Here is a 24,053-nt window from a genome sequence, read left to right as displayed (position 1 = left end):
TCAACCATACCCAAAGAAAGCAGAACATTGCCTCCTCCATTTCCGGCCTAGCTCAATACCCAGTGGACAACATAGATTGGCTACTCAGTACTTTGTAGCGGCCAAGATAGCCTTAGCCCGAGCCTGGAAACAAACTGAAACACCAACACTACAACTGATAGCTCGCAGAGTGGACTTTCTGTATCAGATGTCGAAATTGACTGCTAAGAGGAAAGGCACTATGAAAGTATTCACGAACATTTGGTCAATATATGAACAATCTCAAGAATCAGAAGCAACACCACTGACGGAGAAGGGGAGGGGGACCATGAACAAAAATTGGTTACTGATATTTGATGTTATTTGGTTATGATTGTAATTTGCTAAATTGCCAATAAAATATTGGAAAAAAAAAAAAAAAGAATATGCAAAGGAAGGGATTTGTGATAGAGAATAGCTACCCCATTCCTTAGCGTCCCTCCGGATCGGCCCAGAATGTGACTGATGGGTTGTGCACGCCTTCCAGCAGGTGGAGACTGAGAAAAAACTGTGACTCTAGCAAGCCAATAAGAGCCCTTGCCAGCTAGAGAAAGATCCAGTAATCTGTCTCCAGCAGGTGGAAGGTGGTGAGTCCTTCAGTCTCATTCCTTTTTGTCTATTCTTTCTTATTAATTCTTATTATTTCTTATTAATGTTATTTTCTGCTGTAAGGTTCAGCTTATTTCTGTGCATCTTTAAAAAAAAAACCAAACCTGCTTGGTAGGGGCTGAGGTCCATGGGGGGCCTCTGTTTGCCCCGGGGGTGCCACACTTGGGTGGTTGAGTCCCTCCCCCCTGTTGTCAGGAACAGTCTGACTGAAGTTAAAGCATTCTTTGGTAAATTCAGATGCTTTCCATAGCAGACTGTTGTCAGGAACAGTCTGACTGATGAGAGTTTTCCTCCAGCTCTTCTCTGTAAGAACTGTAGAGGCAGGGAGAGGCAGCTACTCAGTAAAAAAAAAAAAAAAAAAAAAGAGCCTCCCGGTCTGCTGTCTTGGCAGCGCTGTTTCTGGGCTGGAAAAACGAGCAGGGCAGCTCCGTAGCGATCAGCTTTTGGCTGATCAGCTGTTTTCTATTTTAATTGTTTTTCGCGATGTCGGGGAGCTCCGTGTCTTTTCGGTCTCAGCAACGGGATTTAGGGATGGCTGTGTGTGCCGATGTTCCTTCACCTCTAAGAGCAGTTCCAGGCTGCTGGTATCGATGTTTCGGCAGCGCCGTCGGAGGGGTGTCCGAGTTCGTTGTTTTACCGCCGGTCATGTCTTTCTCTCTTTTGGGGCCGATTTCGGCGGGAAACGCTGCCATTTTGAATCTGTTGATGTTGGAGAGGCTGAGCTGAACCTAGTGAGAGAGGGCTGTCTGTGGCAGAAAGACTCATGCTTCGTGTTTAAAAAGGGAGCTGCTAACTGGGGCGGTTTTACCCTTCCTAAGCCTCTTGTGTGGGACGCTTATGAGGCATATAATCAGGTGGGCAGCAGTGCTCGGGACCTGACAGGTTATCAGCTCTGGGCATAGCAATCTCGGCATTAGGGGATTCAGCATCTATTTTTCCCCTCTCTAGGAAATATGGCAAGATGACATCGCAGCAGGGTAGGCTAAGCTAATGTTTCTAGCTTCCTAACCAAAATGTTTCAGATGCCCATTTGTTTTATGCTGTGTCAGCCAGCGTTTGTTTTGAAGCATGTTTTTGCATGGCATCCTCAGTTAATGGAAAAAAAATAATAATAAATAAACGAAATGGTTTCTCTCTGTTTGCAGCCATGTTTCCTTCTATTTTCTTATCAATGCTGGGTCTAGGTTAATTTTATTGTACTGATGTACATGAGGTCATTCAGCTTTTTCAGATTGGGCCAGTTTGGTTGTAGACTGACAGGGATTACCTGGTGGAGAGCAGTATATAGTCAGCTTGTCTCCAGCTCATCTTTCCTATCCTTTCCCTCTCTCCCTACCTTTGCCACCTTTCCAGAGGGGTGCGAAGGTCTGGAATAAGAAGCTCTTAATGTAGTTTGCAAATTTCAGTTTGCAAATTTTCATATGATTTTACTCCGATGCTGGACCATGTCCAGAAGGCAGCAACAGCATTGATTGGGGATGTGTGGACAGCTGTTTTCTACCGGTATTAGTTCCTCCTCTCCGTCCAAACTAGCCTGTTCAATTCAGCCATGGGTAGAGCTTGTTGTCTCATTTGTAGGGGCACATTCATCCGTTCAGGCTGAATGAGACTATAAGAACATCAGTGTTGTCATTCTGGGACAGGCCGAAGGTCTGTCACGCTCAGTGTCCCATCTCCAACAGTAGCCACCTCTGTTCCCAGGCTCTCCACTGAATGGTCTTGGGTTACCCAGTTTAGTATTGACGTTCATCACCACTATCCAGTTTAATCTCTTTATATACTGTTTCTTTTGGGGTTATCCTCAACGGGTCACCTAACACCCAACAAACAGGACTTAATGGGGATCTGGGTTTTCTAACCCATTATAAACCATAAAGCTGTATTTCTCTGTTACCCTCCTCTCACCTACCAACACCCATCCTGTTAGAATATCAATGAAATGCTTTGATGTCCCCATGCATACTACCACTCTGTCAGACTGTCAAAGTAATGCTTTGATGTTTCTCTTATATATACTATCTGCTAACACATTTGCTTATTTCCGATCTGACGAAGAAGGGCAACCTTCGAAAGCTAATCAAGAAATGTATTAATGCTTTATAGAGCAGTGAAATAGTAATCCTCCCCTCCCCAAGGGACTGATAAAAAACCATGTAACTGCACCCCCATCTGGTTTCCCAGGTAATGAGGCAACGTAATGTCGCACTTGCTGTATAGCGTATCTAGATCCCCAGGAATCTCCAACCCTACCCATCAAGTCCTGAATTGAGAGGGGCTGCCCATCCACATCCGCCAGGTGCGCCAGCCGTGTGATCCCTCATGCAGCCCACTGATCAAATTGAGACCCTGATAATCCAGGTGAAAATTCACAATTCCCACATATGGTAAGCTGATCTGTTGCAGTCGGGTCTCCCCCATAGTGTCTAACAACCACCTTCCACAGCTCTCGTAGTGGCCGTAATAATACATTTGTACTATGACTCCACGGAAGTTGTCGAGTTTTATGGTGTAATAACGAAACAAAAATTGATAAGGCGCATAGCACGCAACCTCCAAATTTGTGGGGGTGTATGTCTATCTAAACACCAGTCTTCCATATGGCGCAACTGGCACGCCTGGTTATAGAACGCAAGATCTGGTATGCCTATCCCCCCCCCCCCCCCCCCCCCCCCCGACTCCAACCACCCACTAAGTTTGAAAACCGAATTCTAGGCTTCTTACCCCTCCAACAAAACTAATTTATAAAACCTAGTTAGGTCTTTCTTTCGCAACCACAGGGGCGCTATCTGTAGCACATATAGCCATTTAGGAAATAGTATCATCTTGACTAAATTCACTCTACCCAACAATGAGAGTGATATCTCTTGCCAACCAAGCAGCATGTTTCGAGTCTCCTCCAACAGCTGGGTGACATTAAGATCATGCAGCTGATGGGTGTTCATCGACAGTAGCATTCCTAGATATTTAAATCAATTAGCTGCGCGTCTCAGAGGAAATTCACCCCTCCACCTCCTCCAAACTTCCTCTGAGGAGGCCAGGGCTTCTGACTTCCCCAGATTCAGGCGTAAGCCCGCATAGTCCACATATTCGGAAAAAATCTCCAATAAAGCCACTAATGACTCCTGCGGTTTCGTTAAGTGAACCAGAATATCGTCCGTTAAGGCCGCTACTTTAAAAACCTCCCTTCCGATCTCCACTCCTGCCACCGCTGGCTGTTCCTCAGTATCTCTAATTAGTGGGTCCAAAGTTAGCACGAATAAGAGGGGCGATAACGGGCACCCCTGACGGGTTCCCCGCCCTTAAATTTATCTCTCTATACGTACCTCTCTACATGTGTGTCTCTTGCATCTTGATTTATTTGATCAGTTCACTCCCCACAATGGACAGAGGATTTATACAGTGGATTAACCGTGTGCTAATCCACTTGTGTTTGATGTCATGCTTGTCAGTGGGGAAAAAAAGCTATGTTGCTTACTTGTAAGGTGTGTGTTTGTAATCAGATTAATCAAGTATTCAGCTCCTCCTACTTGCCCAAGAGTTGCAGTCCTCCTTGAGCTCTAGAACTGATTAAGCTATGGAATTACCAGAACATGTGGTGGAAGCAGTTAAGAGTTATGTTTAAAAAGGGTTTAGAGAATTTCTAGAAGAAAGGTCAATAAGTCCTACTGGCCAGGTAGACTTGGGAAAGCCACTGCTTATACCTGGGTATATACAACAAGAAAGTAATATACTCTTGTGACCTGAATTGGCCAGTGGGCTTGATGAACCTTGGTCAGACCCAGTTTATGTTCTAAAATTATGTAATGAAATGCATGAACCAATGTATTACACCATTCCTCATTTTTGAACTGAACATCGGATTTTATGTATTGGAAATCATTCGTCTGATTTGTCTTTGCTTTTAAATGTTAAATATACTAATTTAGAAAGCCATGTATTTGGGTATTTGAAAAGTGCACTTCTTCCCATCCCTTGCTGCTGGAATATTTTTATCTGTGACAGAAAGAAGCAAGGAAGAAGTGGAAGTTAGATAGGGAAGGGAAAACATGCACAGATCTTAAAAAAAAAAAAGCCCTGCATCTACTTTCTGTAGCTACGTTTGCCCATGGTTAAGAGCTTGCATAATTCCTACTTAGGTTCCTATTATGTGCTGCCATCTGAGTTTTCAAAGGGAAACCCTGTGGGAGGGAGAGTTGCTCCTTCAAAATGTGTTTACAGTACCACTAGTACATTTAGAAAACCTGCCTGTTTGGCTACTAGTTCCATCTTCCCTCCCAACTGCAATTGGGAAAAAAAGAAAGCAAGTTCAAAAGGTTCCAGGTTAGTGACCTGGCAGAAAATCAGCACTATTACGTTTGAAGAAATAGTTTAGATAGGTGCAGTAAAGATATAAATAGGTATATACATACTTGTGGATAGCATTTAGCTTAGATTTCTAGCTCACAGAAGCCAGCCTTATAAATATATTGTTTTCTAAATTATTTTGCATTATTTTCTTAAGGTCTTGTGGTCCGATTCATCTCTGGCATTGGTAACCAAGTCATACGCTGAAGTGACTGAATTTATTTCAAAGGTAAAGTGCTTTACAATTCCTTATGGCATAGATACCCAAACTACAGCCCATTAACCAAAACCAGCCCATGAGTCCATTTCCCCTGGTCCTTTCTCCACTGGTTTCTCTGTTCGCGGACCCCCATCCCTCCCATGGCCCTTCAGCTTGCTTTGACCTCTAGCAGTCACGACAGCAATTTACAAATGCTATGTTTTGCTGGCCCTAGGGCCTCCCCTCTGATGTATCTCACCCCCGTCAGAAACAGGAAGTTGAGCCAGAAATAGCGGGATGTGTCAAGAGAGCCTGAGAAACAATATTATGGTGCACAGTATGCCTATCTACAGGGTGAGGCAAAAAAAAAAAAAAAAAGTAACCCCATAGTTTTGTTTGTTTTTTGGTGTTTTTTTTTGTTGCTGTTTTGCTCACCAATTAATTGCTTAGAATTTCAAGGTGAAATTTTACCGCTTTATTTGTTGTTACTATCTATGTTTATGAGATTATCTTTAAACACAGCAAAGTTACTTTTTAGCAGTTTTCACTTGTTCAAAAATGTTAGCACTGTAAAACTACTATTAAAAAAAAAAACGGGTTACCAGCTTACTGTTATTGATGTGATATGGACTTTTGTCTGGGGCGCAATGTTGGAAGGCCTATCACAAGCTCCACCCAAAGTGGCAAACAATCGCCGAACACAAGAAAGCACAGCAGATGATCTGGGATAGTCTGCCACAGGGACTGATTGACAAGGCTGTTAAAAACTTCCCAAAGCAATTGAAGTCCTGTGTTAAAGTGGGGGGTGAAGACTATGAGCAAATCACAGTGACTGCAAGATTTTGAGACATTGTTTAAATGTATCGTTTGAATGAGGTTTTTCTGTATTTTAGCTTGAACATATTTAATGTGTAAAAATCACTAGGTAGTAATGCTAAAACGTCAGTAACATCAACATAGCTTAAAATGATTAAATGTCATGGACCAGGAAAAGGATCGAAGTGTCATTACTGTATTTTAGCTTGAACATTTTTAATGTATTTTAGCTTGAACATTTTTAATGTGTAAAAATCACTAGGTAGTAACACTAAAACGTCAGTAACATCAACATAGCTTAAAATGATTAAATGTCACGGACCAGGAAAAGGATCTAAGTGTCATCATTGATATGTTGAAACCCTTTGCTCAGTGTGCAGCGGCGGCAAAGAAAGCAAATAGAATGTTCCTTAGCATCCCTCCGGACCAGCCCAGAATGTGACTGATTGTTATGATTCTGCTGGTTTGGCTGAGAGGGAGGGGGGACGTCTAGTCTGATTGGCTGCCGTGGTTTGTGCTGACGTCAGGGGATAGTACTTTAGCCTGCAGCTGAAGAGTTCCTCTGCTTGCGCGTTACTTTCACTCTTATGGTGACTTGAAAGCCGCAGTTCTTGGTCAGAACGTGCTCTGTGCTCTGACTTTGATCTGAGTTCCCTGTTCAGGGATTTCTTTCCTTTCCCTTTGTTTGTGTTAGCTGGGGGCAGTGTGTGTGTGTGTATGTATAATTAGTTCTCTTGCCTCCAGCTGGGCTTCCCTTCGCTAGCTGCAGCTCTGGGTGGAAAGCCAGTTGCTTGTTCCTCAGTGGGGGCTGGGCTTTGTTCAGCTCTCATCTCAGCTTGGCTGAGAGCATCCTCTCTGGTTGTTTGTTTACTCTTAGGATTTCTCTTCCCTGTGTCCCGGCCTGCTGGCTCAGTGAGTTTAACCCTTTGTGTACTGTGTGTATTGTGTTCCTGCCTCTGCCAATGTGTTTGTTCTATCAGCCCTGCTCCCTCTCTGCTGGCTCAGTGAGTTTAACCCTTTGTGTACTGTGTGTATTGTGTTCCTGCCTCTGCCAGTGTGTTTGTTCTATCAGCCCTGCTCCCTCTCGGGAAGCTTCTCTCTGATTGATTGTTTGTTGATTTATGGAACTCTCTCTCTCTCCTTGGTGTGCCTGCTGGCTCTACAAGCTTAACCCTTTGTGTTCTGTTTGCCTCTGTCTGCAGTGGGTCTGAGGCAAAGGCTTTCTGCCTGCCTTTTGTGTCTGGTTCCTCTGGCTTCTGCCTGGGGCTTCCTACCCTGGTGTGTGGGGGGGGTTGCTGTGTTAATTCCCCTGTCCTGCGCTAGTCCCCTGGGTGGGCGTAGCCCGCTCTGGTTCTTTCGTTTCTTCCTCTGCCCTATCGCTGGTGTTCAGCACGTGCCTGGCACCTTGGGGTCCCGGGGGCCCTCTGGGTTCTTTCACCCCCTCCTGTGTGTGTGTCTGGGTTCCTGTTTGGCCGTGAGGCCCGCACGAGTGGCTCTGTGTGCGTGGGTTCCGGTTCGGCCACGAGGCCTGCCTGTTTGCCTATTTCCCTTCTTCCTGAGGGACTGCAGGGAGGGGTAGCTTAGGGGTATTGTGTAGCTGGGGTGTGTGGTGGTGGGTCGGTGCCCTGCTGGCCTCTGCCAGGGCCCAAGGGCTCACGACCAACCCAACGGATTACACTGATGGGTTGTGCACGCCTTCCAGCAGGTGGAGACTGAGAAAAAATACTGACTAGCAAGCCGATGAGAGCCCTTGCTAGCTAGAGAAAGATCCAGTAATCTCAGTCTCCAGCAGGTGGAAGGTGGTGATCCCTTCAGTCTCATTCTTTTTCTATTCTATATTTTATTTCTCTTATCATAAAGGGATTCTTTGTCTAGCTCTATTTGTTTGGTTCTGTGCCTCTTTTAAAAAAAAACAAAAAAAAACCCCGTTTGCTGAGAGGCAGAGGCCCATGGGGGTCTCTTAGCGCCTCGGGGGGGGGGGGCCAAGTCCCTCCCTCCATTTCCTCCCTGATTTTATTTAGTCAGCTGAAAAGCTCACATTTGAAAAAACAAAAAACAGTTTTCCTCAAGTTCTTCAGGGGAAGAGCTTTGGAGGCAGGGACAGGCAGCTACTTAAAAAAAAAAAAAAAGGAGAGACGTTATTCGATTTGGCGAGCAGGGCAGTTCCTACTTAGCTTTCTTTCTCTGTTTCTTTGGTGCCTTTCGTTTTCGTCTGTTGTTTTGAGCAGCTGACAGCGATGTTGGAAAAACTTCGTTGCTGCTCCGTCTATCAGCAGCGGGGGCTTGGCGCGAGTGGTGTTTGTAAATTTTGCACCGCTGCAGCGGTGTTAGTGGAGCGGAGTGGTGGGACCTGAAATCGTCAGCGCCGTTGGCTGGGAGGTGCGATTCGGGCATTTCAGCGGCGGTCGGGTCTCTCTTGCTCCCGGTGACGGTTTCAGCAGGAAGCACAGCCATCTTGGATGCTTCACTTGATACTGCACCCCAGGCCTCTTTGAGTGTTGTGCCTCTGCCTGCTATTCAATCTTCCGTCAGCGGGTGAGAGAGGATTCCCTCCAGAATTTGTGGTACAGATGTACCAAACCTTTGCTATACAAAGCTGCTCCTGGGGACCCTCCAGGCAAAAGATCTCTGGAGGGCTCTTCTATGGCTACAAAGCGGGTCAGACACTCTGAAGAGACAGAAGAGGATTTTTCTTTTACCCCTGTTCAGAAACTTCCATCTTTGGAGGAGGAAGCATGGTTCCCTGAGAAGCAATTTGCGGAGGATCTTGATCACTCAGAGGATGGAGCAGAAGCTCTTCCTGCAGGGGAGGACGCTTCGTGGTGAGGATTTTTCATAAAGATGACCTGCAGGAGCTTATTTCACAGGTTTCTTCTACTCTGCGTTTTGATGACCAAGATGTCCAAGTGACAGAACCTAGAAAGGTAGATTTGCTGGTTAAGGGTATTCGCAGGGCAGGTAGATCTTTTCCTATGCATAAGGATATTAGGGATATTATTCAGGCTCAGTGGGAGCTTGCTGATTCTGCTTTTCGGCTTGCTAGATCTATGGTCAGTCTTTATCCGGTTTTTGACTCGGATAAAGAGCTTTTGCGCCCTCCAGTAGTAGATACAGTAGTGTCCGCTGTTACTAAGCGGAACACTGTTCCCATGGACAGTGGAACGGCTCTGCGAGATACCCAGGATCGCCGTATTGAATCGTTACTTAAGAATTCCTTTGTTTCTGCTCTGGCAGTACAAGCTGTGATTTGTGGGTCCATAGTAGCGAGCGCTTGTTTTCGCTGCTCAGAGTTTTGGACTGTACTTTGGATGACCTTTCAGCTGTAGATGCTGAAATGGACTCTGCTTTTTTGGCGAATGCTCTTTGATTTGCTTCGAGCTTCTTCTAAGTCTATGGCTCTTTCCGTTGAGGCCCATCAGTCTCTTTGGCTGCGTGGTTGGTCGGCAGATGCGGCTTCTAAGTCCAAGCTTAGTAAATTTACCTTTAAGGTTTCTTTTCTGTTTGGTGAGGAATTAGACAAGTTGGTACATAGCCTTGGTGAAGCTAAGGTTCCAAGGTTGCCTGAAGATCGTCCCAGAGGTGCTAGGCGTGGTAATTTTTCTGGTTGTGGTAGAGGCCATGATTTTCATCGTTATCGGCCAGGCAGAGTCCAGTTCAACGCTCCAGGTTTTTCCAAAGGACTTAGTCCTTTCGGGGAGGTCGTAGAGGAGGTTGGGAAGCAGGAAATTCCTTTTCGTCGTCCTCCCGTCCTCGGCATTGAAGGTTTGCGGGCCCAGTCTCAGATTCGTCAGTTCTTACAGGCCTCGAGACCGTCGGCAAGGGACTATCTACAGGTTTTGGGGTCCATGGCAGCAACGATCGAGGCAGTGCCCTGGGCCAGGGCTCACATGAGGACTCTCCAGAGGTCACTTCTGTCGAGATGGTCATCGCAGACAGATTCTATTCATCAGAGATTACCACTTTCACTCCAGGTGAAGACCAATCTTCAATGGTGGCTTTGAGAGGCCAATCTGACCAAAGGTATGCCTCTAGACCAACCCAGCTGGAGAATTGTGACAACAGGTGCCAGTCTCCAAGGCTGGGGAGCTCACTGTCAGGGACAGTATGCTCAGGGTCTCTGGTCTCTTCAAGAGAAAGTTTGCTCTATCAACCTGTTAGAGACCAGAGCAATTCGCCTGGCACTCCAGGGGTTTCTTCATCTAGTAAAAGGCGAGGCAGTTCGGGTGATGTCACGGTAGCATATATCAATCGATAAGGAGGGACGAGGAGCCTACCATTAGAGCGAGAGGTGTCGCTACTGTTTCAGTGGGCAGAGACCCATCTGGTGGCGCTATCAGCGGCTCACGTGGCAGGGGTCCTAAATGTTCAAGCAGACTTCCTCAGTTGTCATTTGCTAGATTCCGGAGAGTGGTCTCTAAGCGCAGCGGCGTTTCGGCAACTGGTCAATCATTGGGGGTGTCCCAGAATGGACTTGTTTGCCTCCGCTCTCAATGCAAAACTTCCTCTGTTCTTCAGTCGTTGCAAGGATCCCAAAGCGCAGGGTGTAGACGCGCTTTTGCAATCTGGCCAGCCGGTCTGCTGTATGTTTTTCCTCCATGGCCTCTGATAGGGCGTCTTCTTCAGAAGGTCGAGACTCACAGGGGACGTCTGATTTTGGTAGCACCGGATTGGCCTCGCAGACCGTGGTACGCCGACCTACGACGTCTTCTGGTAGATGTTCCCTTCAGGCTTCCGGTCACTCAAGATCTGTTGATGCAGAGCCTGGTGGTTCATCCAGATCTGGGTCGATTCTGTCTTATGGCCTGGCTCTTGAGAGGGCTAAGCTGACTAAGAAGGGTTATTCCACTAAGGTCATCGCTACTATGCTGCTCTCACGTCGCCGTTCTACCTCTTTGAATTCGGACCTGGCAGATTTTTGAGGCTTGGTGTAAGGAGGTTTGGGCAATCTCCTTTTCGGGCTTCGGTTCCGCAAAATTTTGATTTTTTTGCAACATGGTTATGACAAAGGTCTTGCTTTGGCTTCTCTTAAAGTGCAGATTGCACCTCTGGCATGTTTTTGTGGCCGTGTTCAAGGGAAATCTCTAGCTACTCATCCGGATGTACTCTGTTTTTTAAAGGGGGTTAATCTCCTTCGTCCCCCGTCTCAATGTTCTTTTCCTCGTTGGGATCTGAATTTAGTGTTTTCGGTTCTTACTAAGCCTTCCTTCGAGCCTTTGTCGTCTTGTTCTTTGAAAGACTTGACTCTGAAGACAGTGTTTTTGGTGGCCGTGGCTTCGGCTAGGCGAGTTTCGGAGTTGCAGGCGCTGTCGTGTAGATCTCCATTTTTGGAGTTCTTTTGTGACCAGTTTCTTCCTTTCTTCCTAAGGTTGTCACTCGTTTTCATGTATCTCAACCGGTCGTATTGCCTGTGTTAGGCTCTTTTGCCGGTTCAGAGGAGCAGCGTCGTTTGAAGCGTTTAGATGTCAAATGGGTGTTGAAACAGTATCTCAAGTCTACAGATGAGATTCAGCGATCCGCTCGTTTGTTTATTCTAATCGGAGGTTCACACAAAGGATTTATGGTTTCTATGCCCACTATTTCTCGGTGACTTAGAGATGATTGCCTCAGCTTACCTTCTTTCTGGGAAGACTGTACCAGAGCATGTTAAGGCTCACTCTACAAGAGGTCTGGCAGCTTCTTGGGCAGAGCATTGTCTGGTGCCTCCGGAGGACATTTGTAGGGTGGCGACTTGGTCGTCTTTGCATTCTTTTTCTAAGCACTATCGCTTGGACGTTCTGAGTCGTCAGCAAGTTGTTTTCAGGACACACGTCTTGACGGTGGGGCTGCTAGGGTCTCTTCCATAATTGAACTGCTTTGTTACTTCCCATCAGTCACATTCTTGGCCAGTCCGGAGGGACACTAAGGAAGGGTAAATTAGGCCTTACCTGCTAATTTGCTTTCCTTTAGTCCCTCCAGACCAGCCCAGATCCCTCCCTTCAGATATCTGTGTTTTCAGAGGTTGAGAGATATTTCTTTGTTTGGAGTTGTGTTGCTAGTTTTGTAGTTTATTTCTGTATTAAAAAAAAAAAAAAAATTTCTGGTTTACTAAACGTCCTGTTATGCAGGAGCATAATGTTTGTAGGCACTCACCCTATGTTGGCAATGTGCCAGTGGCTGCTCAGGTTTTTGGATGCACAGGTCATGTATTTCTTCTGTGGCTTTACTTCTGCTTTGGTACTTTATTACTGGATCTTTCTCTAGCTGGCAAGGGCTCTTATTGGCTCGTTAGTCACAGTTATTTTCTCAGTCTCCACCTGCTGGAAGGCGTGCACAACCCATCAGTCACATTCTGGGCTGGTCCGGAGGGACTAAAGGAAAGCAAATTAGCAGGTAAGGCCTAATTTACCCTTATATGCTCATTGTCCGGTGTACTGTTTGGCCTCCCATTCAGCCTCTGTTCTAGATCCAAATAGTGTTTTTCCTTCATATTTACTATCTTTCCTGTAGGGTTCTTTTTTTGGTGCTGTGGCCTCCCTTTTGACCTCAAATTGGATGAATTGAAGGCCATTAATACAGATGTATTAAAATATTGTAACTTTTTTAAAATATTGTGATTTACTTTATGCGGAATTATTAAATATCATCATTTTAGTGGCATTATAGTATAAAGTAAATTGATTGGATTCAAACGTCACCAGAACAAGATACATTTTTCCGTTGTGTGCAATTGTGTTTTTCATTAGCTTTCTCAGATGTTTCCAGAAGAAAATTTGGAGAAATTCATTCCTTACCGATCTGGTCTAGATTCGTTTTCCCCAGAGAGGAATCATATGGACCTGGAGCTGGACCTACGGTAGGTATAAAATTTACCTTTCACTTGTCATCAAGCTATAAGTTTGACTTTAATTTGCTAGCTGCCTTCTGCCCTGAAAAATTATAATTCATGAAACAGAGAATTTGGTTTTATTACTCATGGAGAGATGATTTCTGAATCAAGTGGCTGAAAACTCCTGTATCACCAAAAAGTTAGAATATTATAAATAAACTCTTAGTGACTTCCTTTTTCCCATCAGTATCCTTGTACACCACAGATTAAACTCTGCTGTATTACCAGAAACAGAATGCAAGTGCTAGCTCTGGAGAAGGTGATTGTTATGCTTCCCTTGGCTTTCTGTGGTGTTCTGTTCAACTTCAGGAAGAACCATCTATAATGAAAATCACATTTTTGGCAGACAAAGTTGAAAGTACTTGTTTAAGTAGTTATTAAAGTGGAGGAGTGGCCTAGTGGTTAAGGTGGTGGACTTTGGTCCTGGGGAACTGAGTTTGATTCCCACTTCAGGCACAGGCAGCTCCTTGTGATTCTGGGCAAGTCACTTAACCCTCCATTGCCCCAGGTACGAATAAGTACCTGTATACAATATGTAAGCCGCATTGAGCCTGCCATGAGTGGGAAAGCGCGGGGTACAAATGTAACATAAAAAAATGGATTCCATTGAACTCTTTGTTCAGAAATACTAGATCTAAATGCTGAGGGCTTTTCTCTTCAGGGAATCTATAGTAACATAGTAAATGACCACAGATAAAGACCTGTATGATCCATCCAGTCTGCCCAACAAGATAAACTCATTTTTCATGGTATCTGATACTTATATGTATACCCGATTTGTCCTTGCCATTCTCAGGGCACAGACCGTAGAAGTCTGCCCAGCACTGTTCTTGTACTAAAAGTTCTGACGCTAACATCGAAGCCCCTTAAAATTTACACTCCAGCCCATCCATATCTATTCAGTTACGATCAGGGCGTAGACTTCAGAAGTCTGCCCAGCACTGGTTTTGCTTCCCAATTACCGGCATTGCCACCCAATCTCCGCTAAGATTCCATGAATCCATTCCTTCTACACAGGGTTCCTTTGTGTTCCACGCATGTTTGAATTCCATTACCGTTTTCATCTCCACTACCTCCCGCAGGAGGGCATTCCACGTATCTACCATCCTTTCTGTGAGAAAATACTTCCTGACATTACACCCCTATTCAACCTTAATTCATGTCCTTTAGTTCTACTACTACTACTATTTAGCATTTCTATAGCGCTACAAGGCATACGCAGCGCTGCACAAACATAGAAGAAAGACAGTCCCTGCTCAAAGAGCTTACAATCTAATAGACAAAAAATAAATAAAGTAAGCAAATCAAATCAATTAATGTGAACGGGAAGGAAGAGAGGAGGGTAGGTGGAGGCGAGTTGTTACAAGTGGTTACGAGTCGAAAGCAATGTTAAAGAGGTGGGCTTTCAGTCTAGATTTAAAGGTGGCCAAGGATGGGGCAAGACGTAGGGGCTCAGGAAGTTTATTCCAGGCATAGGGTGCAGCGAGACAGAAGGCGCGAAGTCTGGAGTTGGCAGTAGTGGAGAAGGGAACAGATAAGAAGGATTTATCCACCTTCCCATCTCTGGAAAAGGTTTGTTTGCAGGTTAATATCTTTCAAATATTTGAACGTCTTCACTCTGTGTCCGTATACACCCTCCCTTGTCTAGCGTCTTCACTCTGTGTCCGTATACCCCCTTCCCGTGTCTTGCGTCTTCACTCTGTGTCCGTATACCCCCTTCCCGTGTCTTGCGTCTTCACTGTGTCCGTATACCCCCTTCCTGTGTCCAGCGTCTTCACTGTGTCCGTATACCCCCTTCCTGTGTCCAGCGTTTTCACTCTGTGTCCGTATCCTGCCTAGCTCTGATAGAGGATAGGCTTTTCTAAATGCTTCTGGTCCTTTAGCATTCTAACTTTGTGAATCTGTATTTTCCTTAGCGTCCCTCCGGACCGGACCAGGATTGGACTGATGGGTTGTGCTCGCCTACCAGCAGGTGGAGACTGAGAAAAAACTCTGCCTCTAGAGAGCCAATAGGAGCCCTGGCCATGTGACCTTAGCCTCAGTATTTTCTCAGTCTCCCAGCAGGTAGGAAGTGAGCCCATTAGTCTCTCTCCTTTTCTCTTTAGATATTACAGATATTTGTGATAATTCTTCTGTGCCTGGAATCTTATTTAGAGGCTTGACAGGGTTTCCTTTCTCTTCTTTCTTTGACAGCCTCGGGGGTGTTAAACTCGGGTGTCTCGAGTCCACCCCCCTTCCTCCCCATCTCCCTGGCTTAGCAGGGAAGGGCCGTCCCTTTCTCTGGAAAGGTGTACCGTCTTTGGGAGAGGCAGCCACTTTTAACAGGTAGCTGCTTTAAAAGAATTAAATCAAATAAAAGGAAATTCAAAGAAGCAGCCTTTCTTTCCCCAGACTTCTAACGAGCAGGCAGCTCCAGTGTTTTATTATGATTGAGGGGTTATAAAAAAAAAAAAAAAAAAAACAGAAGAAAATAATTCAGTATCTGTGACTTTAAACAGCGATTTTTCTCGTCAGATTTAATTTCCTCCATTTTCTTGCGTTTTGGCGGCGGCAGTTTAAAAAAAAAAAAAAAAGAAAGGTGCGAACCGCGTAAGCGCGGCCACTTGTTTTTTCCGATATGGCTTAAAAGTTCAAACAGCTGCTGTCGGTCAGCGTCGCGCAGTTCACGCAGCCGGAACGTGTAAATTTTGCTCTCCCTTCAAGGTTTCTTCGGGTCCGGTGCTGCCTTCAGTTTTTTCGGGGCCTTTTTCGCCGGCTGTTGTTTCTTCGCCGTTCCACTGGGCTCCGCTTGTTCGGAGGTGTCGGGCGCGCTGTCGACGATCGCCACAGGGCCAGTGGAGCGAACGGCGGCCATTTTGTTTCTCCCTCCATCTTATCAGTCGGGGATCTCTCTGCTGAAGGTAAGGCTGCAGTTCATAGAGCAGTTCGGCTCCAAGATGTGTACACTTTTGTATGTGCTGAACGGCGTATTCTAAAATGCTCTTCACATCAGCAGGCAATATTTGGTTGAAAGGGGGCTCCTTTCATATATGGATATATAACAAGCTTTTCTTCTTTTAAATTTCTATGTATCACGGGGCTGTTAACACTAGTTTTTTCTGGTGCTCAGTCATTTTTCATTGCCTGGTGGAAAATCTACATCTTATCATAATATCATAATTCATTTCAAGCATTTTCCTCAATAGCTGTAGTATTATACAGTGTTTTAAGAACTTTAGAAACTTTCTCTATAGGCATAGAGTAAATTTCTGTCTTTCTCATTCCCTGGTGAATAGGACTACGTTGTCTAAGAGTCAATTGATTGGTACTTTGCAATTCTGACCATAATATCTTAGTTCCTTTCAAGCATTTTACTCCATGCCTATGATGTTATATAGTGTTTTAAGAACTTAACAGACACTCTCAATGGCTGTAGTGTTATACAGTGTTTTCTTTTTCCGACTTTAAGAAGCCTTCTCTAGAGGCATACAGTATATTGTTCAGATGCCATGGGGATATATCAGCTCTTTCATATTCTCTGAGGGACAGTCCTGTCTACCAAGCTCCCAGTCACTCAGCTGCCTTAGCAGGCATGCTTTATTCATGTCTTCCCTTCTTTTCCAACTGCCTTGAAGCCTCTCATATTTCATTTTAGCTTTCTTCTGGTTTTTACAGGACATATGGTCACTTAGAGAATAAAGTCATCCTTTCACTTAAAGATAGTGGACGGTCCTCAAACCATCTACTCGTGTTTGTCTCTACTCTATCAGTTCAGCATTGGCAGATTATAAACATCCTGGTTTGGTCCAGTATGCCTATACATACCATCTGCTATCTCTTCCTCTTCCTTAGAGACCTGATGTTATATCAAGCTTTCTTGAATTCAGATACAGTCTTGTCTACACCGCCTTCACCAAGTGGCTGTGGCACAACTTCACTTTTTTCGTTACAGGTAATTTCCAAGTTTGTCCTTTTTCATTTTCATTCTATGCGCCTTCACTCCAGAGTGTTCTTTCAATTGGAAGGGGATTCACTCACTTCCTGTGTATTTATACCATAGGTACATAAGTATGGTTATGCTGGGTAAGGCCTAAAGTCCATTAAGTCCAGCATTCATATCTAATGGGCATAGGTACATAAGTTTTGCCATTCTGGGGAAGCTCAAATGTCCACCTTTCTACAGCCAGAACAGCATTAAAGAAAAAAAAAAAAAAAAAAAACCTCTCACGAGAGTATCGAACAGAAATCTCTGCTCCAAAAGCAAGGCTTTGCAGTAATTCTGCAAACTAACGCATACAATATTTGCCATGGCTGTTCACCACTAGGAACACCGGGGACCCTGGGCCTAGGTTCGGTGTTTTAACCTGAAACAAGCTCAACATTCATATCTATTGGGTGTGAGTCTGGTACTACTAAACATTTCTAGAGCGCTACTAGGGTTACGCAGCGCTGTACAAATTAACAAAGAATGACGTTCCCTGCTCAAAGGAGCTTACAATCTACATCTCAGTGAGGGAGGACGCATGACCGTGGTACGTGGATTAGTGGTATGTGGATTAGGGAGATCCAAGAAATTACAGGCCGGTGAATCAGACGTTCATTCTGGGACAATTTTTTTTTTCTGTCCGGAGCGTACTACCATAGCTGGTGGACTCCTATATTCAGAACTTTCTATATTCAGAACTTACCCAACTATGGAACGCCATAGAGATAGGGTTGGAGTTTGTAGCCCTATTTAACTGGTGTCCTTGGTCACCCTTCCTCTTCTCCTCAGGATCCAGAGAATGGCTAGTTTTTTGCTTATGCATTAACCGGTCATTTTCAGCAGTACTCTCTCTTCCGTTCTTTTATAGATCTAAGAGGATGTTCATTGCGCTCTTAGGGTCATTTCATTCTTACCTAGACGACTGCCTAATTGGAGAAAGTCTTATCAGCAGAGTTCTCAGGTCACGCACCGGGTGTTGCATTTCTTACAGTCTCTAGGTTGGGTGGTGATTGTAGCCAGGCCTCTCATTTGATCTCTCATTTGATCTCTCATCAGATATCTCTGATTTTCTCTTTGTTTAGTCAGGTTGGCGCACAGTCTTTTGTCTCCTCTGCAATCATCCCAGTTTATATTTTTCTTGGTGACCTTGGGCCTTCGGCCATTTCCTCGCTCTATTCTGCAGAATGCAATTTTACTTTCTAATACCCAAGAAGGAATTTTCCTTCATCCTATTGCGAATCTCAGGGTCATCAATCGCGCTATTTAAGTGTCATCTAGTTATCTCAAGAACCTTAGTTCTGTCATTGGGATGCTTCGTGCAGTACACTTTTTGGCAGAAGCTTTTTTGTATATATTTTTTTTTTTTTTTCTGGGGGACCTCAGCAATTCGTTTTACCTTCGGGTGAATTTTGTTTTCCCTACTGACAAACAAGGCGGAGAGAGCTATGTTGGTCCTTGCCATGGCAATGGGTTATGTCATCCGCCAAGGAGGAGTTAAGAGTATACTCTTGAGTTTGTACTCATTTTTTCTTAGTTGTGTCACCCTGCATTTAGGTGAATGGACTCTCATTTTTTCAGCCTTACTTCCTCACTGCGACACTTCAGGGCTATCTCTTTTTGCCATCAGGCTCACGAACATTTCTTGCTTCTTCCGTTCAGCAACAGTCTTGACGGAGACAGGGACAGATGCCAACGTCCAGCAGGGGTTTTTCAGCCTTCTTTATGCGTTTCTTCCATCATCTCACTAGGTGTTTACGCAGAACCAAGGCACCCTTCTACATCCGGACCCCCAGTCACTCAAACTTATGGCGTGGTTACTGGGTCTGCAACATCTTTGATATTTTCGCAGGAAGTACTTCAAGTTTTAATTGCTTCCAGACAGAAATCTACATTAAAGTCCTATGAATCAAAGTGGCGACGGTTCACTCTGTGGTACTCCTCTCGCCACTTCATTCCACAAACAGTATCCATTTTGCATGTTTTGGAATATCTTCTGCATCTTGCGAAATCTTGTCTGTCTTACTCATCCATTAGAGTTCATTTGGCAGCTCTATCAGTGATGCATGATACTGTTGACAACCGCACGCTTATGCAGCATCCACTGTCAAAGCGGTTTCTTAAAGGAGTCCTGCACCTGTACCTCCCGCTTCGTCCACCAGCTAGGTGAACTAGGTGAACAGACTCTTAAAGTTCTGTTTTCTAGTAGCCATAACTTTTTCTATAAAGTTTTCCTCTTCAAGCAGTGTTTCCCAGTAGCCATTGCAGCAAGTAGATCTATGTGTGGAATACTTCTACGGTTGGTAACTTCTTTTCGGTCTGCTGTAGTTTAAAGTTTTCACCTTTCCCAATCGGTTTTTTCTTATTGGTTTTGTCCTTCTAGCCAGTAGGCGTAAAAGTTTTTCATTGTTTCTAACCCGCTATATCGCGAAGGATCAAGGAAATGAGAATGTCTATTTCTCTTCTCGCTGAGAGGGCAGTTCCACAGCGTATTACAACATATTCCACAACTTCAGAAGCGGGCTCTATTCTTACTATGGCGATTTTTGGTGCTCTCGGTGCACATTGGTAAGTTGGCAACTTAGTCCTAGTTTCATTTTATTTTGCTCATTGGGACACACTACATGTTAGTTGTCGCCAGGTGGCCTATGCAGCATGAACATTTCTCTGCAGTTTTCATAAGGTCCCTCCCTTCAGATTACTGCTTTGGTACTTCCCATCAGTCCAATCCTGGTCCGGTCCGGAGGGACGCTAAGGAAGGAGAAATTAGATCTTACCTGCTAATTTGCTTTCCTTTAGTCCCTCCGGACCGGACCAGGCCCCTCCCATGTTCTCTCTACTCTTTAGCTTCTTTTATTAAGTAGGAAGTGTATTCAGTAGGAAGTGTATTCATTCCTTTACGATTTGTGGAACAATACTATATATATACAGAACTTTACGTGGTCTATACCACTTCTCTGGTGGTTGCTGGTGAGCTCAATTGCTGGAATCTATCTATAAAACCTTAAATACGCCATACCACTTTTCTGGTGAGAGTTGTGGCTGAGCTCAGTTGCTGGAATATCTATAAAACCTTAAATATGATTTACCACTTTTCTGGTGAGAGTTGCTGGTAAGCTCAGTTGATGGAATATCTATAAAACCTTAAATATGATTTACCACTTTTCTGGTGAGAGTTGCTGGTAAGCTCAGTTGATGGAATATATATAAAATCTTAAGTGGGCCATACCACTTCTCTGGTGAGAGTTGCTGGTGAGCTATAAGACAAGTGAGCCATACCACTTCTCTGGTGAGAGTTGCGGGTGAGCTATATTATATGTGAGCCATACCACTTCTCTGGGGAGAGTTGCTGGTGAGCTATATTACATGTGAGCCATATCGCTTCTCTGGTGAGAGTTGCTGGTGAGCTATATTACATGTGAGCCATATCGCTTCTCTGGTGAGAGTTGCTGGTGAGCTATAGTACAAGTGAGCCATACCACTTCTCTAGTGAGAGTTGCTGGTGAGCTGTAATACATATCGGGCCATACCACTTCTCTGGTGAGAGTTGCTGGTGAGCTCTGATACTTGGCATTGCCGAGTGCTTTGTGGTTGCTAGGATTCCATACGGCACAGAAGGTCTTTCTTTCTTTCCTGCTTTGTTATTCAAATACTGAGGCTAAGGTCACATGGCCAGGGCTCCTATTGGCTCTCTAGAGGCAGAGTTTTTTCTCAGTCTCCACCTGCTGGTAGGCGAGCACAACCCATCAGTCCAATCCTGGTCCGGTCCGGAGGGACTAAAGGAAAGCAAATTAGCAGGTAAGATCTAATTTCTCCGTGGTTATAAAGTTGCATTTTACATTGATGAAACTGCTATAATTATTGGTAATATTTAGATTTAGTTACTAATGGAAAGTTATATTCTAGGGGAATTTGAAAGTTAAATCAACTGAAAATTCTTTAATCAGACTGTACCATTTCTGGTCATACCTAGAGAACGTTTTTGGTACAGCACTTGGCTGACTTACTGGGACTTGTAGTCCCACACACCCCAGAGTTTTCCACTCATTTATAGACAAGCCAAAACTCATTAACTTTACTCCTCAGGACTAAAATACAAGCTGATGCATGCCACTTCCTTCTCTTACATGAGCACGCAGTTATGGAACGCATTACCTACAGACCTGAAAACAATCAACGATATAACTATCTTTCACAAAGCTCTGAAGACATACTTCTTCAACAAAGCCTACAATGAGAACCGATAACCGACAACGTCATTAATTCACCTCACCAACCCACTCAGTTATGAAGATCCACCTACATAACTCCTGATCACTCTCTCCCTTCTTCTCTCTCCCCTACTCAATCTCTGCACAATACTAACTGTATATGATATCTTGTAATGACATTGTTAACAACATTATGTAAGCCCATTGAGCCTGCAAATAGGTGGGAAAATGTGGGATACAAATGCAATAAATAAATAAAATACACAGGCAATCTTGCAGACTGTTAACCCCATCGTAATACATCTGTTCATACCCATTTCAACCAATCAGGATGACTTTTATTCTCTGTAATAATTGTGGTGCTTTAGTTTCAAGGCAAATCATCTGGAGACTTGAGGCTTGTCCTATCTGTCTTCAGCTTTCTAGTTCAAAACAGGAGCTCAGTAAAGTAAAGCAGGAATTGGATGCATTGAAAGCAGCTTCTAGGACTGCACAGAATCATACCAAATTCTCACCACTGCCTCAAAGGATAAAACCACCTAAGAATAGATGGTTCACTGTAGGCTCAGGCAGACTTGGTTATGTGACACAGAAGCATCCGCCCTCACAAGTGTTGCCCCTACAGAGTTCTTTTGCTCCATTACAGCACTGTGATGTTCCTGAAAATAGAACTGAGGTGGAAGAAAAAGCAATGAAGGTGGAACAAAAAATATGAAGGTACCCAAAGAGAAAAGACACCGCCAAATCACTAAGGTTGAAACACATACCAGGAAACTGTTGCTACTAGGGGATTCCATTATCAGAGGCATTAACTTTGAAACACAGTTCAAGGGGCCATGCAAAGTGAAATGCCTTCCAGGTGCTTCAGCTACCAGGAGTACCAAGCAAATAATCTCTATAATCAGAGAAGAAACTAAGGAGTCAAAACATCAGTGTTTGACTCCTTAGTTTTTTCTCTGATTATAGAGAAGAAACTGATGTTATTATCCACTTGGGAACAAATGACTTGTCCAGTAATACCCCACTGGCCACGCAGAGAGCTTTTCAGGAGCTGGGAGAGGGGTTAAAACCTTTGATACAAACAATAGCTTTCTCTGAAGTACTACCTACCTTTGGAAAGGGAGAGAAAAGATTGCAAAGTACTAAGAATTTCAATAGCTGGCTCAAAGCCTGGTGTCACCAAGAAGGATTAAGGTACAAAGGAGGATGGGGCAATACATGGAAAAACAAAAGACTATACTGGGGTTTGTTTTTTTTTTGTATTTTTATTTTTGAACTTTAACACCAAAAGGAAAGATAAGAAAAGAATAACAAGATATCCAGCTGGATAATTTCTCCAATACAAATAATACATTGCAAAATAATGTTAAGTTATTTCTCTCTCTCCCCTTCCCACCTCCTTCCCCCCCCCCCCCCCCCCCCCCCCCATATTCATATAGTATTCCTTTAGCATCTCAGTTATATTACCAACATAGAAGGACCGGGACCAGCAGACCATTGAACATAGGAGTCCCAAATTCGATGATAGGGCCCCAATTGTCCCGTGCGTAAGGCTGTTAACTTAGATATTAAATTAATTTAGTCCATCTTATGCAAAACCTGTCGTAGTCTCGGTAGGGTTGGTTGCTTCCAAGCCGCCGCAAGTGCCAGTTTACTAGCAACAAACACATAAGCGACTAGCTGGTGCGTTGAGGATTTCACCCCTTGAGGTCTGACATGCAAAAGGCAATATTCTATCTTCAGCGGATACTGGACTCCTGTTAGGTTGAACACAAAAGTCAGTATTGTAGTCCAGAACTCATGAGCATGTGGGCAGGCCCACCAGATATGAACCATGTTGCCTTCTAGTCCACATTTTCGCCAGCATAAGGCTGAGCTTGCAGGAAATATTTTGGATAGCCGTTTAGGCGTATACCATCTGTATAAGATCTTATGGCCATTCTCCATCAAGTTACTAGAAATCGCTACTTTGAGCAAAGATTTGAAAATATGTTTCCATTGCTCGAAGTCAAAGGAAACACCCAATGCAGCTTCCCATTTGGATAAGTAGTATGTAACTGGTTTTTGGTAAGCCAAAAGAGCACTATTCTAGAGATACACCCCTTATTTGCCCCACTCACCACTGCCCACTCTAAAGGTGCTTCAGTTAAATTTAGTTCACCTTTGGCTCTTCTAACCACAAAGTCTCGCACCTGTTGATACTGAAACGCATGCATGGCCGGGAGGCCATATTCCTCTTGATTATCTTGAAAGAGTATAAGCTCACCTTCCTCCCATATTTGGCCTAGTGTACACAAACCCAGCCTCTCCCAGGAACTTTTTGAGCCACTTGTAACACCTGCTCCTTAAGTTTAAAATCCTGGAAGCAGGCTTTGATGTCCTTAGATTTCTTCGGGCGGGACCTAGGGCTCTATGAGACCACTCCAGTCGAACTGCTGCAGGCTCCATCGTCATGCCCGCTTCAGTGAGCAACGAGCTAACAGTTTGCTGCACTGTTGCCTCGCAACCCTGATATAGCGGCACTTCAGGTAGCCCCGAAAGCGCAAGTTACGTCGACGGCTTCGGTTCTCGAGGTCTTCAATTTTTTCAGTGAGCTGTTGAAAATCTGCTTGCGTTTCGGCGAATCTCTGATTCATTGCACATAGTTCTTCCGTTTGTTCATCCATTCGATTTTCCACATCTTCCACCCTTGCCCCCAGCTCCCGAATATCTCCTCGCAAGTCCGCCCCTAGGGTTGCCAGGTCAGCACGGACTGCTTTAATATCTCCCCTAATTTCTTGCAGCCATTCTTTAAACTCAGAGAAAGGTACCGCCTCTGAAGGTACAAGATCCGTATGGGACCCAAATAGATCTCTCGGGGATGATCCCAGAGTGCTGGGCAGGTCGCGGGGTTTCCGGCGTCGGGCTCGCCATGCGGTTGCTCCTGAAAATCCATATTGGGAGAGATCCGACTGCCGATTCATCTCTTCAGGCAGAAAGACTGATTCTCTTGGCAATGCTATCACAGCTCTCTTGATCGCCTCGCTGTTA

The 24,053-nt window shown here is 44.5% G+C and overlaps 1 protein-coding gene across 1 annotated transcript in view; it reads left to right on the top strand.

Annotated features, from left to right (window-relative positions):
- The window catches only part of ZCCHC14 (zinc finger CCHC-type containing 14), a 198,245-nt gene that overhangs the window by 57,533 nt on the left and 116,659 nt on the right, over positions 1–24,053 (top strand). The window contains exons 4-5 of the mRNA XM_030204564.1: positions 5,129–5,200; positions 12,709–12,818. Of these exons, the coding sequence (XP_030060424.1) occupies positions 5,129–5,200; positions 12,709–12,818 (182 nt within the window). The remainder of the gene's footprint in view (positions 1–5,128; positions 5,201–12,708; positions 12,819–24,053) is intronic.

This window comes from Microcaecilia unicolor, chromosome 5, assembly GCF_901765095.1.
Source record: "Microcaecilia unicolor chromosome 5, aMicUni1.1, whole genome shotgun sequence".
Taxonomy (NCBI): domain Eukaryota; kingdom Metazoa; phylum Chordata; class Amphibia; order Gymnophiona; family Siphonopidae; genus Microcaecilia; species Microcaecilia unicolor.
Note: the sequence above shows the minus strand (reverse complement) of the source record. Positions and strands in the feature narration are given on the sequence as shown.